Source organism: Bufo gargarizans, chromosome 4, assembly GCF_014858855.1.
Source record: "Bufo gargarizans isolate SCDJY-AF-19 chromosome 4, ASM1485885v1, whole genome shotgun sequence".
NCBI lineage: Eukaryota > Metazoa > Chordata > Amphibia > Anura > Bufonidae > Bufo > Bufo gargarizans.
In genome coordinates this window covers 512,047,295-512,064,021 of record NC_058083.1, presented here as the reverse complement: position 1 = coordinate 512,064,021, position 16,727 = coordinate 512,047,295, and the positions used below count along the sequence as shown (strand labels likewise).

The 16,727-nt window shown below is 47.1% G+C and overlaps 1 protein-coding gene across 3 annotated transcripts in view; it reads left to right on the top strand.

The window, feature by feature from the left end:
- The first annotated feature begins 8,666 nt into the window (after nt 1–8,666).
- DUSP10 (dual specificity phosphatase 10) overlaps nt 8,667–16,727 on the top strand; it is a 65,288-nt gene continuing 57,227 nt past the window's right edge. The window contains exons 1-3 of one of the 3 annotated variants that reach the window (XM_044289769.1): nt 8,866–8,932; nt 9,683–9,787; nt 9,893–10,745. In XM_044289769.1, coding sequence (XP_044145704.1) covers nt 9,935–10,745 — 811 coding nt within the window. In that variant the 5' untranslated portion in view covers nt 8,866–8,932; nt 9,683–9,787; nt 9,893–9,934. The other 2 variants (XM_044289767.1, XM_044289768.1) reach the window with 2 other exon arrangements.

Sequence of the window (16,727 nt, the reverse complement as noted above, 5' to 3'; positions counted from 1 at the left end):
AAAAACGCATTGCATTCGCACTTGCTTTCGGATGCGATTATCACGCAGCTCCATTCACTTCTATGAGGCGTGAAAATCGCTGAATATAGAACATGCGGGGATTTTCACGCAACGCACAAGTGATGCGTGAAAACCAACGCACATGTACGCAGCCCCATTGAAATGAATGGGTCAGGATTCCGTGTGGGCGCAATGCGTTCCCATCACGCATTGCACCACTCGCTCGTATGAAAGAGGCCCAAGTGTTCCAATTCTGGCAATATAGTAACGAATAGTATCGTCTATGTTACCAAAACGCCTGGTGCCGCTGCAGTGAAAACAAGGACCATGTAGGACTTCTAAGTATTTGCCCTCACCTGACTTCTTCTCTTTTTGCTAATTTATCACATTTTAGACCATCGGATTTTAATGCAAGACGGAGACGACACAAGTGGATACAAAGTGCAGACATTAAATGATCATTCTAGTATTGAAAACAAAGATGCATTCCCGACCCGTATCATCCATGTGAAAAAGTATTTGCCCCCTATATCTAATAACTGGGTGTGCATCTTTTGGCAGTAACAAATGTTTGAGATACTGTAGCTTGGGATGAGTCTTCTACCTACGTCACTATGAAGTAGTGAATGATTTGTGTGCTAGCACACGGTAGGGTACTTCTTTGGCGCGCAGAAAACAACCTCAATTCGGGGGCTTTTGGTGTAATAGCTGTTTATTGTGCAATGGACAACGCATTTCGCCATACACAGCAGCACGCACCAGAGGAGACTCCCAGCCATCTAGCCATTCTTGCTGCTGACGCCCCCAAGACTTGAGAAAGGAGTTATAAACTCCGAAACGCGTTGTCCATTGCACAATAAACAGCTATTACACCAAAAGCCCCCGAATTGAGGTCGTTTTCTGTGCGCCAAAGAAGTACCCTACCGTGTGCTAGCACACAAACCATTCACTACTTCCTCCACAGTCCCTAGGAGTTTTTTGGCAACTCCATCCAAAGGGACCGAACGGGTACTGGCAGCACCGACCCCCTTCTCTCTGTGTATCTGCCCTTACGGACGTTGTGCTCACACACGCACAACACCAAAAGGTGAGCATATTCCTTTCTTTTCACTAAACCGAACTATCGTTGCTTACCACCCTATGAGAGCCTCTCCCCATTTTTTTCTTGCCATAATTGCTGACGTCACTATGAAGGAATTTTTGCCACTGTTCCTTGCAGAATTGTTGGAATTTGGCAACATTGGAGGGTTTTCTTAGGCTGAACCTTAAAGGGCTTCTCCAGGAATTAAGAAAATGAAAATACTTAAATATTACTTTATTATAAATATATTCCCAAATACTTTTCATTAGTTATTATGGCTCATTTAGTCTCTTGAGCAATCATTAGGAGAAATAAGATGGTCGCCGTCCTATTAGTGCACACAGAACCTGTCCTAATCACACAGTAGGACAAGTAACTTCACAACACTGAGCTAAAGAGCTGCCTCATCCTCCTCTCTGCTCTGCTTGTCAGGGATTATGATCCTGAATACAGATGATAAGATCTTCAGCTGAATCTCTGTAGGAATGGAGTTTATGAGGAGACATGGTGGGGATGTGGCTGATAAACAGCAGGACTTATATGAAAGTCTCCATTACCACAGCCCCACAGTCTGTCCTCTCTGTACTTCATGTCTCCTCATGAACTTCGTTCCTACAGACATAGATTATATTAAACTGTGTTCATTATGATAAACCCTGACAAGCAGAGCATAGAGGAGGATGAGGCGGCTCTTTAGCTAACTTCTCTGAAGTAACTTGTCCTCCTGTGTGATTAGGACAGGTTTTCTGGGTACATATAGGATGACGGCCATTTTGTTTCTCCTAATGATTGCTCCCCAGACATAATGAGCCATTATAACTAATGAAAGGTATTTATAATAAAGTAATATTTAGGTATTTTCTTAATTCCCGGAGAACCTCTTTAAGGTGTTGCAGTAACATTTCAATGAAAGTCAATTCCCATTGAGATGTGGAGCCTCAACTTTATGTCATGAACTGATGGGCAAACCTTCTTCTTCTTCAGGACTTTCTGATGGCGAGCAGAGCTCATGGGTCCATCAATTAATAAAAGTCGTCCAGGTCCTGCAGAAGTAAAGCAGTCCCAGAGCATCGCACTACCACCACCAAGACGTTTGATATGATGTTTCTTATGGTGGAATGCAGTGTTAGCTTTACACCAGTTTGTGTGGCGGAATTAGTCTTACCGGTAATTCTGTTTCCATGAAATCACCATGACGGCATCACAAGGAGATTGACCCATGACCTCTGCAGGGGCAGGTACAGAGAAGAGTTTAAATTGCCCCCTCCCACGACCACTCCCCAGTGTTTCAAAAAATTACTAGAGAGACAACTTTAAGACTAGTGCAATATATGGTATTACATCATTCCAACAAGAAAAGAGAATTATAGGGGACAGAATTATGTGCCGTCATGGTGATTTCATGGAAACAGAATTACCGGTAAGACTAATTCCAATTTTCCATATCATCACCATGACGGCATCACAAGGAGAACTAAAGAATTATACAGTTTTAGGGGGGAGCAACCGCCTGAAGGACCTTGCGTCCATAAGACAGGTCGGAGGACCTAGACAAATCTAGTCGGTAATGTTTGATAAATCTGTGCACGCTTAGACCAGGTAGCGGCCCTACAAATGTCATCTGATGAAGAACCCACCTTCTCAGCAAAGGAAGACGAAACTGCTCTAGTGGAATGTGCTCTAATATTCCTAGGAGGATCTAGACTCTGGAGTTTGTAACAAAGGGAAATGGTATCCTTGATCCATCGAGCGATGGAGAATTTTGAGATTTTCATGCCCTTATTTTTCCCCGCAAACTGAACAAGGAGGTTATCAGATTTCCTAAAGTCCCTTGTGACCTTCAAATATCTTAGTATAATACAATGTACTGTACATCTAGAGTATGGAAATTGGAACTACTACTCCTATTTTTACTAAATTTAGAACACCTTGTAACATATTTCCTCGAGAATTTTTGGTACTTAAGCTTGTAATTGAGAACTTTTTAGGGGGGATTCATGTAAATTCTATTTTGTACCGTGATCGAATAATCTCTAGGGCCCAAGGATTTTGTGTTGTATTTTCCCAGGCAACCAGAAAATTTTTCAATCTCCCCCCCTATCCTGGCATCATTGCTTGTCGTCTGATTTGGCTTGGGGGTTAAGCAGGAATCCCCTTCCTTTGCCCCCTTTGGGGTAGCTCCAGCGGCCGGACTTTCTCTTGCCCCTGAAGGATTTGTTCTGACTAGAATAGGGGCGAAAAGGACAATTTCCTTCTGTAGGATCTATCTTCTGGAAAACCTTTTTTCCCGTCAGCCGCTTTCTCCAAAATCGTATCCAGAACTGGTCCAAAAACGTATTCTCCAGAGAAGGGAATTGAACAAAGCTTCATTTTTTAAACTTTATCCCTCAAGCAGGATTTCATCCAGAGAGCTCTGCGGGCAGCGCTAGAAAGGCTCACATCTCTGGCACAGAATCGAGTAGCTTCTGCCGAGGCATTTGCCAGAAAGGCCGTGGTGGACTTTAATAGCGGTATAGATTCTAATATCTCTTCACGAGAGATTTTATTTCTGATGTGATTCTCTAACTTATTCAGCCACAGGTACATGGATCTAGTCACCGAAGTGGCCGCTATATTTGTTTTTAGTCCGAACATGGATGCCTCCCATGACTTTCTCAAAAGGGCATCTGCTTTACGCTCCATTGAGTCTCTGAGTTGGGCAGCGTCCTCAAATGGCAGTGAGGTCTTTTTGTTTACTTTAGCCACTTGTACATAAATTTTTGGAACCTCGTCAAATTGGGCAGTAGAAGAAATGGTGGACTCGGCTCAGCGTGCATTACATGTTTGCCCAGTGTAATACAACATTTTCCCTCTAGAGGTCACTGTATGGCCAGACATCTTCAGGCGATCACTGAGCCGGTCTCTCCAGATACAGGAACTTCGTGTTGAAATAACCCCTATAAAGGAGAGGCTGACAGACAGACACCATGAGAGTACAGCAGTGTTTGTCCCTATTTTTAGGCTGTGTTCTTTAGTTATAGCGTATAGGTTCATCTTTAACCTAAACTGTTCTACTGTGATGATGTCACAGCAGTGTCCGCCATCACTTATAGGCTGTGCTCTATACAATTTCTGTATTCTTAGGCTTTGCTGTAAGACCACGGCGGTTGCCTTCATTCCTACGTTGTGTTCAAAACTGGTGGTGTCACAATACTGTATCTCTGTGCTGATGTCACAACCCTACGTGTATGTGTTCCCCTAGACAATGCTGTACTTTCATGATGTCACAATGTTGTTAGATCTTTGGCTGTTTGTAATGATGTCACAATAATGTGTGTCCATTCTAAGCGGTTATATTATGAAGTCACAACAGTATGTTTAATTTCTAGGCTGTGTTCCACACTGATGATGTCACAGAACTGTGTGCACGTGTTTCTAGGCTGTGTTCCACACTGATGATGTCACAGAACTGTGTGCACGTATTTCTAGGCTGTGTTCCACACTGATGATGTCACAGAACTGTGTGCACGTGTTTCTAGGCTGTGTTCCACACTGATGATGTCACAGAACTGTGTGCACGTATTTCTAGGCTGTGTTCCACACTGATGATGTCACAGAACTGTGTGCACGTGTTTCTAGGCTGTGTTCCACACTGATGATGTCACAGAACTGTGTGCACGTATTTCTAAGCTGTGTTCCACACTGATGATGTCACAGAACTGTGTGCACATATTTCTAGGCTGTGTTTCATTGCAGTAATGTTACAATAGTTAGTGCCGCCCAGTGGCGTACTAGAGGGAAGGGGGCCTCCGCCCCGGGTGCCGGCTCTCAGGGGGGGCCAGAAGCAATAAGTTCTTCCATCAATACAGATGGAAGCGCTCATTGCTGGAGTGCTCTTGTCACTCAATGCTCAGCTCCCAGCGCTCCTCCCCTCCTTCAGGCCGGCGGCGCACAGAATGGTGAAGCAGGAAGACTTCTCCCCGCAACACCATTCAGCCTGCAGGCACGGATCGCTCTGCTGGCCTGTGTGGGCGGAGCCTGAGCCCAGAAATCTGCATAAGCGCCGCCCACACAGTGCTGCAGCACGATCTGTGCCTGCAAGGAAGAGAGGACTGTGAGCTTCAGCAGCGGACAAGGTGAGTAGTTACTGTGGGGGGATTTATACAGAGGGGGCACAGAGGACTTCATTACTATAGAGGGGGCACAGAGGGCTTTATTACTATAGAGGGGGCACAGAGGACTTTATTACTATGGAGGGGGCACAGAGGACTTTATTACTATGGAGGGGGCACAGAGGACTTTATTACTATGGAGGGGGCACAGAGGACTTTATTACTATGGAGGGGGCACAGAGGAGTTTATTACTATGGAGGGGGCACAGAGGAGTTTATTACTATGGAGGGGGCACAGAGGAGTTTATTACTATGGAGGGGGCACAGAGGAGTTTATTACTATGGAGGGGGCACAGAGGACTTTATTACTATGGACAGAGCCGTCTTTAATATTGATTGGACCCTGGGCAAGAATTTACTTGGGCCCCCTGGATCCCGCCTTCCCACACCCCAGCATGCAGTCACGCCCTCCACCACCACACACACACCTCGTAGAGTAGAAAACTTTAATAATGAGTGGCCGCTAGAGTTTTTTCCTGAAAAGGCAGTGGTTACATTACAAAGCTTGCAGAGACAGAGACCTGCTAAAGACACCAGAACTACGACGTTTAGCTGTTGTGGTTCTGGTGACTATAGTGTCCCTTAATATAGAGAAAAAAAAAGAATCATTATTCTAAAATAAAAATTAAAAAAAGCACAACTTCTGACACAAATATATAGTATTTTGCAGATTACTTTATTTTACTATTATTACAGATAGTACTGTACTACTAACCCCTCCGTCCCCCCCTACATACAGGGTAATACAGCGCCACATACAGGTAAAACTCCAAAAATTTGAATATCGTGCAAACGTCCATTTATTTCAGTAATGAAAATTAAAAGGAATTGCATTAATGCAGCGTAAAATTAGAATTTTGTGAAAAGGTTCAGAATTCTAGGCTCAAAGTGTCACACTCTAGTCGGCTAATTACTCCATACCCCCTGAGCAAAGGGGACCTCAAAATTGTGACTTTGGGGTTTCATAAGCTGTAAGCCATAATCATCCAAATTATACCAAATAAAGGCTTGAAATATCTCGCTTTCCATGTAATGAGTCTCATATGTTAGTTTCACCTTCTAAGTTGCATTACTGAAATAAATGAACTTTGCACGATATTCTAATTTTTCGAGTTTCCCCTGTACCTCTTACATCCAGCGACGTCTCTTTGATGTAGATGTTCTTTCCTCATCTTCTCCTCTCAGACCTTCAGACCAGACATCAGTTTTCAGCCATTTCTCGTCTCTGCAGTTTGACAAACAAAATCTTAGTTTACTACTTTTCCATCATCCTCCCGTCTTCTGGACAAATCATCCTACCACCCCCAATACTGTGCCGCTGTGCTCCCCAATACTATACTGCAGAAACAGATAAACCCCCTGATAATAGTAGTACCATGCAGATAGTGCCCCTCAATAATTACTGGCACAGTGCCCTAAAATAACTGCGCCCAGCAAATAGTGCCCCGATACTAATAGTGTAAACATAACGTCCCCCAAAAATAACTGTGGTAAACTGATACTGTGCCAAGGTGCCCCCACAGTAATAGTGCCCCCAAAAGTCCCACCAATAGTAATACTTCTCTGCTGGAGCACACATGGTAGTAATAGTGCTCCTACAGTGCCACAAACATGCCCCCACTGTGCCCCAGAAGGAATAATGCTCCCATAGTGCCCATACTAGTAATCATGTTCCCCATAGACCCCCAGGAGTAATGAATCTCCTTATAATGTGCCAATGTAAAAAATACCCCCTTTTAATGCCCCCAGTTGAGCTAATGTCCCGATTGTGTCCCCATAATGTGCCAGTATAAAATACCCCTTCTTTGTAACCTCAGTAGATGCCCCCAATAATATGCCAGTAAAAAGTGCCCCCATAGTGCCACCCAATCATGTGCCAGTAACAATTGCCCCCATAGATGCCCCCCAATCATGTGCCAGTAACAGGTGCCCCCCAATCATGTGCCAGTAGTAGTACCATATAAAAAAATAAACACCTGAGCGTTCCGAAAGGAGCGCTCTGTATGCACGATTGTACCGGCGTTTACAATCGCGCATACAGAGACAAGCGAACGCCCATTGTCGCGCGTTCCCGAATGTCTATGTACGGGAACGCGCGACAAGACGCCCCAAAGAAGCTCATGTACTTCTTGGGGCGTAGGGCGTTTTACAGCGCGATCGTACGCGCTGTAAAACGCTCAGATGAGAACCATGCCCCTAAGGAATCATTGGTTTCTCCTTGTTGAGCGTTTTACAGCGCGTAGGAACTCACTGTAAAACGCTCAGGTGTGAACCCAGCCTTATACTTACCTTCATCAGGCTGGCAGCGATGCGATGCAGGACTCTTCCGGACTGTGTCCCGCGCTGTACGGCTCAGGCGGCGCGATGGCGTCATTGCGCCGCCTTCACCGGCCTCTAATAGGCTGCCGGCCTAGTACCATCAGCCTATCAGAGGAAGGGGGAAGGGACACTCCTCCCCCTCCCTAACACTTTCATCTGTATCACTGTCCTGAGGACGGGGATACAGATGACTATGGAGATGAGCGCTTCCACAATGGAAGCGCTCATCTCCCTGTGCCCCGCCGCAAACCCCCCCCCCCCCCCCCCATCACCAGTGGCCAACGGGGATCAAGAGGCAGCTGCATTGCCCCTTTTAACCCACGTTAAAGACAGCCCTGACTATGGATGGGGCACAGAGGGCATTACTACTATGAAGGGGGCACAATAGGGATTATTACTGTGAAAAGGGCACAGAGAGGGCATAACTACTGTGAGGGGGCACAGGGAGGGCATAACTACTGTGAGGGGGCACATTTTTTTTTTAAGTATTGGGGGGGTGCGAGAGAATGGACACGATGGTCACGGACAGCCTGGCTACCTGCGCCCCCATAAAGCCCATGTCTACTGTTTGGGGTGAGAACAGTGAACCATAGCCCCACCTGCTGGTGAAACGTAGGAACAGCGTCACCTAGACACAACACCTTCTCGGCGCAGCCGTGGCTTTAAACCGCCGGCTCCTAAACTGCAGCGGTCCGCTGTGTGTGAATGGGCCCCTAGGGGTGAAGGTAAGCGGATGTCAGACTCATAGGATCTGATGGTATGAAATGGTCGAAAATAAGCAAAACTGCGACCACGAATCCGCCGTCCAGTTTCAGGTGTCGCTGAGTAGAGAGGACTGGGGGCCGCACGGAGAAGAGAGGACTGGGGGCCGCACGGAGACCCTTCTCGCGCATCCCGCATGTAGATCCGGCCGGCTCAGTCTGGCCGACGGACGCCTCCGATTGGCCGACAATGACATCAGCCGCGCCGCTAGGACGTCCCAGGAGTCAACGGGCGCCGCCCACTAGCCGCGCCTCAGCCAATAGCCGCGCGGTGGGCGTGTACCTCTCAACGCCCACTCCGCTGTGTGGCGAAGCTTCAGTCGTTCTAGTGGCCACGCCCCTTTCGAATGTTTGATTACTCTGGGCGAGAGAAAAAAAATAAAAATAGAAGAAAGTAACATTGTTGCACATCAATGGAAGCGAGTGAATGGGAGCGGAGCGGATGAATCAATAGCAGCAGGAGGGGCATGCCCAGAGCGGTAAGTGTCTGCCTGGAGAAGCCCTGCAAGTCTTTATAAGAACAGAGGCACAAGTGGTCGCCTGGTATTACAAGTGCTGCATGTGAGCTGTGAAATATCCCCCCTAGCATGCTGCTGTGAGCCTGCTGCAGTGGCACTGAGGTGAGCACCTTTCTGCATTGTCCTGCCCATTGTCTTTCACTGGAGCAGATCTGATTTATTCTATAGATACATAGATATATATTTGCTAATGATGACAGACCGCCGCTGCATGCTCGCCATCAGCGGGAGCGGGGCTGCTGCAGGGATGCGGATGTGTTTTTTGTTTTTTTTCTATGATTACTTTTGGCTGGGAGGTTAACCCTTGCCTGCCAGGACCCTATAGAGGGACCGGCTGACAGGTGTCATCTAGAGGATGGATGGATCACCCTGAGGACAGAGTGGGAGCCTTCGGAGACTAGAGGGGCGATGTCCAAGCCATAACTTTTAAGTAAAGGATAGAAATCGCCCCCCCCAGTCTTATAGCTACTGCTTATATGGGTGACATCCCATTTATTATACTGTATAGTGCGCTCAGTGAATAGGTCTTGTAGTACTAGGATGATGGGTGCTGCAGCCGAGCACTGCAGCTGTGTACCAGACGCTCATCCATTCCAGCAGGTCGGTGGGTACAGGCACATGATCCCAGCACAGACATAGGAGGGTTCATCAAGGGTCGTGTCATTTCGGCGGCCGTCGCGGGGGGCTGCACGTCCACAGGCGATATTTTTAGCAGCTTAACCATAAAAAAAAAAAAAAACAAGACCTCAGGTTATTACTTATCTACTGTATAGACAGTGGGAAGGACTGGGGTGAAATGAGCCAGTGACTTGACTTCCAACTTTTCACGTCTTCTGACACGGATTCCTATAGATGTAGCAGAGCCGGATCGGTTGGAAAAGGGGGTCTGAGCTTTCTGACAACTCACTGGGTTGAGAGAATGAAGTGGGTTGACCCTCAGCCCCGTAGAAAACCTTGGTCAGTGAGTTTTTTTTTTTTACTAATGATCCTCTCAGCTCTGCTACGTCGTGGTTGGTAGTAGTGGGCGTTCATGTCTGATGTGGTGTCTCTTCTCCTTTGCAGCCTATTAGTTGTACTTGAGGCGCCGCCGCTGTCAGATTCCCGATGCCTCCATCGCCTCTGGACGACACGGTGATTGTGGCAATATCCAGACCCGTGAGACCACAAGAGCTTAACCTCTGCCTGGACCCTTCCTGCGGTGACAGCGCCTCCGTGAGCGGCAGCTGCAGATCTTTGCTCAGCGCAAGCGTAGTGTCCCTTAACGCTGCTAATCTGACGTATATGCCCTCTTCCAACAGCTCTGCTCGCTCTTTGGGTTGCGGATGTAGCAGTGCCAGCTGTTGCAGTGTGGCAGCGTATGAAAAAGACACTCAGAGTCAGACTATCAGCAGTACTACAATCACCAGCAGTGCCGCCGGACCCTCCAGCTCCACTTGCCCTCCCAACCCAATGGTCAACAACAATGAGAACACCGGCGCGTTAAGTCCATCCGGTGAGGTTGGCAGCCCCGCGTCCACCATCACCACCAAACAGTTTGCCAACGTCAAGATAATCTATCCCAATGACCTGGCCAAGAAGATAGCAAAATGCAGCAAAACCCATCTGCCCAACCAAGGCCCCGTGATCATCGACTGCAGACCCTTCATGGAGTACAACAAAAGCCATATCCAAGGGGCCGTTCACATTAATTGCTCCGATAAGATCAGCCGGAGGAGGCTTCAGCAGGGGAAGATCACGGTGTTGGATTTAATATCGTGCAGGGAAGGCAAGGACTCGTTCAAGAGGATATTTTCCAAAGAGATCATCGTGTATGATGATAATACCAATGAGCCGAGCCGGGTCATACCACCCCAGCCGCTCCATACCGTTCTAGAGTCACTGAAACGGGAAGGGAAGGAACCTCTGGTGCTCAAAGGTAACAGCAAGAGCTTAATGAGCGTTATCTGATGTTGTCTGTAGTGGTTGGGAGTTGTAGTCTCCCAACAATGTGATCACCACAGGTTGAAGACCACCATGGGTTGGGTATGGGAGATGGAGCTAGCCTTGTTTGTAAATACCCAGGCCAAGCAGCCTGGCCTGTTGACACCTCCCCCAACACCCGAGGCACATACCTCGCCACCTTTCTCCTAGCTACTGTCTGCCCCTGTATGATGGCCGGGGGCATTTAGGAGTTTTGGGGAAGCAGGGTGACAACTGCAGTGGGTGCTGTGATGGAGGCCACTTTAGTTGACCTCCATTACAACGTTATCTGATGTTGTCTGAAGTGGTTGGGAGTTGTAGTCTCCCAACAATGTGACCACCACAGGTTGAAGACCACCATGGGTTGGGCATGGGAGATGGAGCAAGGTTTTCACTCCCCTTGTATGTAAATATCAAGGCCAAACAGACTGGCCTGTTGACACCTCTCCAAACATCCGAGGAACATATCCCGCCACGTTCATCCTAACTACTGTCCGCCCCTATATGATGGCAGGGGGGATAGATCACCTGCTTTGCCATTTAGGAGTTTTGGGGTAGCTGGGTGACAACTACGGTGGGTGCTGTGATGGAGGCCACTTTAGTGGACCTCCATTACAGCGTTATCTGAAGTGGTTGGGAGTTGTAGTCTCCCAACAATGTGACTGTCACAGGTTGAAGACCACAATGGGTTAGGCATGAAAGGTGGAGTTAGGCTTTCCTTCGCCTTGTGTATAAATATACAGGCCAAGCATACTGGCCTGTTGACACCACCCCCAACACCTGAGGCACATATCATCCATGTTCCTCCTAGCTATTGTCCGCCCCTGTGTGATGGCAGGGGGGATAGATCACCTGCTTTGCCATTTATGAGTTTTGGGGAAGCTGGGCGCTGTGATGGAGGCCACTTTAGTTGTCACCCACGTAAAATGATGGAATACTTGGAAGGACTGTGGGGGGTGGGGGGTTTAGGATGAGATGGTTTAAACACTCCATCATATCCGGCAACCCCATAGAGATGAATGGCTCGGCATGCTTGACCTGTTTCTCCATTCATTTGGTCCTTTTTCTGACCAGTTGGGGTCCCAGTGGTTTAACCCCCACCAATCTAATAGTGATCCCCAATTCTGTGGATAGACTTTGTCTAACCGGAATATCCCTTTAATACTGCATCTTCATTAAACCCTCCATAGCTGCCATACTTAGATAGATCTTCATCCATTGACTCCTCTACATTCCTGTGGGGCTTGATGTCAGGCAGAGGTGCTCGCCACGTCCCATTGAACCCCACTTGTAGCTGTTTACCACTAGCCTAAAGACATTGGGGTGTATTTATCACTACGATGTAGATCCTGACCGTCCGTCATAACCCGTAGCAGCCAATGAGTTATTGGCTTCTAACAGTTCTTCTCACTAGGTAGCCACCATTGCTGTTTGTCCAGTCAGGTCCTCGTGAATTGTCACCAGTCATTATGATGTCATGTTTACTGCCAACCAATCATGTTTGCACCTCTGTGAAAGGGGCTAACGTTTTTTAACACCGCCTGTGACATGCACGCAGCTGCACAGGGCACGGTCTGCCGCCTCTCCTGGGCCTTACACCTACATCCATGTCTCCTCCCCACAGAATGACCTGTATATCCGTAGCTGATAGATGTCCTACCTGCTCAGGGCATCATGGACATTGAGTGACCAAACACTATTCTCTGCAGTGATTTCTACGTCTCATGTTGCACTTTGATATCAATATGTGGTGACGATGGGAATATCAGGTCTTATGTCCCAGTGTTTAACTCAATGTTTACTGGAAATAAGCCATGTAAGGGATGTGCCGGGTACGACAAGGTCAGGTGATTAGCGTTCCTGTATCGGGGCTTGTTGCTGCTGCTTGTAGTAAAAGACTAGGTTACATAGGTGCTCCTATAGAGTATGGAAAGAGTCAAAAACTGGAGAGGCATGCTAAGATCCGTGGGTGCTTACTGACCCCACCGGGCACCACATCTTGAGAAAGTACAGGATCCGCTCTGTTGGATTTATTCGGCTGATCTAATGACCTCCCCAGGGACAAGCGGTGCTGAGGGTGTCTGGTAGCTTCTTATTCCTCCTCCTTCCATAGAAACAACATACACATTTGATGTATTCTTATTTTGTTTATGGGGGAACTTATGGGCGACCACTGTCTGCTGGCAGCTATGTAATGTCTGTGGTCAGCCGCCCCCCGGTCTATCTCTATAGTGGAAGTCATTGCCTGCTTGAAACTGATTTTTATACTCTTTGCTTTCCTATGCTTTCACACCCCCAATGTTCTAGCCATATAGAAAGCAAATAATGTATAATTCTGTGTCTGTTGTGTTACAATGCAATGCTGTGATACTCTTAAAGGGCAGGTTCCAGCAGAATCCATCCCACGAAATCGGGCACACTGCCAGGTAGGGTTGACCCTGCTGATTAAAATGATACCTGTCTTGTGAAAATCGGTTGTAGCATTCCTGAGAAAAACAGACTTTTATACTTTATGTAAGTGAAGACTTCAGTGCGGAGGGGCGTGGCCAGCACTGATGAGCACAGAGAAGCTAGGCCCCGCCCCTTGGCTCTCATTTGCATCAATAATAAAAGTATTTTTTTCTCAAGAATGATGCAACCGATTTTCACAAGACAGGTATCATTTTAATCAGCAGGATCCACCCTATCAGGCAATATAGTGTTGACTCTGCTGACAAGTGTTTAAGATCTTAAAGGGACTCTGTTACCTTAAACCACCTGTTAAATGACCCTGATGGATGAATATTGTACAGGAAGCTGAGCTCAGATCAGTACTTATCTTTATACTCACCCCCACAAATCAGCCATGGGATGCATAGAGGGGACTCCTGAGCACATAATGGAGAGGACTCCAGGATTCAGCCTATCTATGCACAGCATGGTACAGCTTGGCAAACAACGAGGGAACGGGGATGGGTATAAAGATAAGAACTTTTGATCTGAGCACAGCCGTCTGTAGACCATCCATCCATTCTGGTAGTTTATAGGGGTCTCAGGTGACAGGATCCCTTTAAGCTGGCCGTTCACATTAGAAAAACATTGAACCCACCAATTTGGGCAGGACTGACGGATTATCCCTTGTAGGGGAGATAGGGATTGAGCTGTTGGATTTCAACATGCCCAATCCTTTAGTTCTCAGGGGAGTTAACTTGCCACCAGAGGCTTCCTCCTCACTGAGAATATAAGGACGCTTAGCAGAGCCAGGCATGCGTGAGTGGGGGGCGCTCCCTCTATAGGTGTATGGCCACCTATAGAGGGACTGACCATGCAGCTACATTGCAGAGCATATTGGGGGCAGGAATAGATAGAAATTCCTTAAAGGGCATCTGTCAGCAGTTTTGTACCTATGACACTGGCTGACCTGTTACATGTGCGCTTGGCAGCTGAAGGCATCTGTGACGGTCCCATGTTCATGTGTGCCCGCACTGCTGAGAAACATTATGTTTTAATATATGCAAATGAGCCTCTAGGAGCAACGGGGGTGGTGCCGTTACACCTAGAGACTCCGCTCTCTCTGCACTTTTATCTGCAGACAGACGCCCTTTAAAAAAGCTGCGGCAACTGTTTTACAACATTTTAGAGTTTTTTTTAGAGAAGGGAAACCACCAATAGTCCAAGGGGTATTGGTGTCAGAACATAATACGGTGTCACTTTCTATAGTACAGTGCCTACAGAATAGTGCCAATGAATGAACACGTCAGGGCCCTACAGTGCTCCAATAATAACGTCACAGCCGATACCGCAGGGTTATGCACGTGTTTAAAGAGGAGCTGTCATTGCCCCGGACATGTCTGCTTCAGTTACAATCTCTGGAGTATCTTTTGATATAACTGCGTGCCGTTCCTCTATTCTTCTTATTACAATATTAGGAATGAAATGCCAGCAGTCTGCCATAAAGGTCCAGCTGAGTGTTAGGCCTCCTTCACACGGGCGAGTCTTCCGCGCGGGTGCAATGCATAAGGGTGAACGCATTGCACCCGCACTGAATCTGGACCCATTCACTTATATGGGGCTGTGCACATGAGCGTTGATTTTCACGCATCATTTGTGTGTTGTGAGAAAATCGCAGCATGCTCTATATTGTGCGTTTTTCACACAACGCAGGCCCCATAGAAGTGAATGGGGCTGTGTGAAAATCGCAAGCATGTGCGGATGCGGTGCGATTTTCACGCATGGTTGCTAGGTGACGATCGAGATGGGGACCCGATCTTTATTATTTTCCCTTATAACATGGTTATAAGGGAAAATAATAGCATTCTTAATACAGAATGCATAGTACAATAGCGCTGGAGGGGTTAAAAAATAAAAATAAATAATTAAACTCACCTCATCCACTTGTTCGCGCAGCCCGTCTTCTCTTCTGTCTTCTTCTTCTTTGATGACCTGGGAGAAAAGGACCTTTGGTGACATCACTGCGCTCATCACATGGTCCATCACCATGGCGATGGACCATGTGACGGACCATGTAATGAGCACAGTGATGTCACCAAAGGTCCTTTTCCTCCCAGGTCATAAAAGAAGAAGAAAGAAGAGAAGCCGGGCTGCGTGAAGAAGTGGATGAGGTGAGTTTAATTTTTTCTTTCTTTTTTTTTAACCCCTCCAGCCCTATTTTACTAAGCATTCTATATTAAGAATGCTATTATTTTCCCTTATAAGCATGTTATAAGGGAAAATAATAAAATCTACACAACACCTTCTTTTGTGAAGTCCGGGTTCGGGTCTGGGTACCAAACATGCCGATTTTTCTCACGCGCGTGCAAAACGGATTAAAGCGCTTTGCACTCGCGCAGAAAAATTGCGCATTTTCCTGTGACCCGCATCCTATCCGTCCCTCACACGGGACGTCCGTGTGAAAGAGGCCTTAGTGTTTAGGGGTGTACACTCATTAGATAGTGACCAACTGGTGACCACCCCTCTGGACCTTTATTATAGACTGCTGGGAATTCATTCATAACTTCTAGCAGGAATAATAGAGGAATGACACAACATAGAGCCATAAGACTTGTTATTACATGGGGAATACAAGTAATTACTTTAAACAGACGTGTCAGGAGAGGTGAGGGGTTCTCTTTAAACTGGAGGTAGAATGGGGGAACCCTCTAAAAGTTGGGGTCAGCAGGGTAAATATCCCTTTTTTCCCTGAGCCTAACTACTGCAATCAAATTCAGGCTATGGACGACAATGGGATTCATTCAGATCCTGCAGCCGCACTCCAGATCTGACATACTGTTATCCAGCCTTATACTTTGCTCTTTTTGTGTCAGTTTTTACTGTCATTTTCGAATTCTAGTCCTGAAGCTAAAACAACATTTTGCATTCCTCCTGCTGTAGGTAACGGTACATATGAATGCATGTTGGGGTTGGGGGCGAAACCTTGCTGCCTCTGTGGCTTCACACATTTGGGGCCCCTGGGTTTCCCTTCCCTTCTATAGTATAATGAATGGCATCTTCACGTTCGGAAGGTGATTAAGAACATGAACTATTGCTATTCCCACGCTTGATGTGCGGGGCGTGAGCCGTCTACACCTTCTTCATCCATTCATACGTGGTGTCCGCCCGTATAGCCTGCGCTGCTGTAATTACCTTGCCGGTCACAATGGAGGCCTGGAGGTGACGTCACATGGCGAGGCGGAATATGAAATCGCTGCTGGTAATCCACGTAAGTCAGGGGTAAGGGAAAGCCGATTGGGAGGACTACTAACCAGGGTTACTGGAGATCTTCACGTATCAGTCTACAATGATGGGTGTCATCCTCCTGTCACCATGACCATATATATCAGGGCTGCCTAAAAGCTTAAAGGGGTTCTCCACTGCTTTGCTTTTGATGAGCTTTACCAAGAGATGGCATATCGCTTGGAGAAGCCGTCACTTGCCGATCAGTGGGGGTCTGAAATCAGGG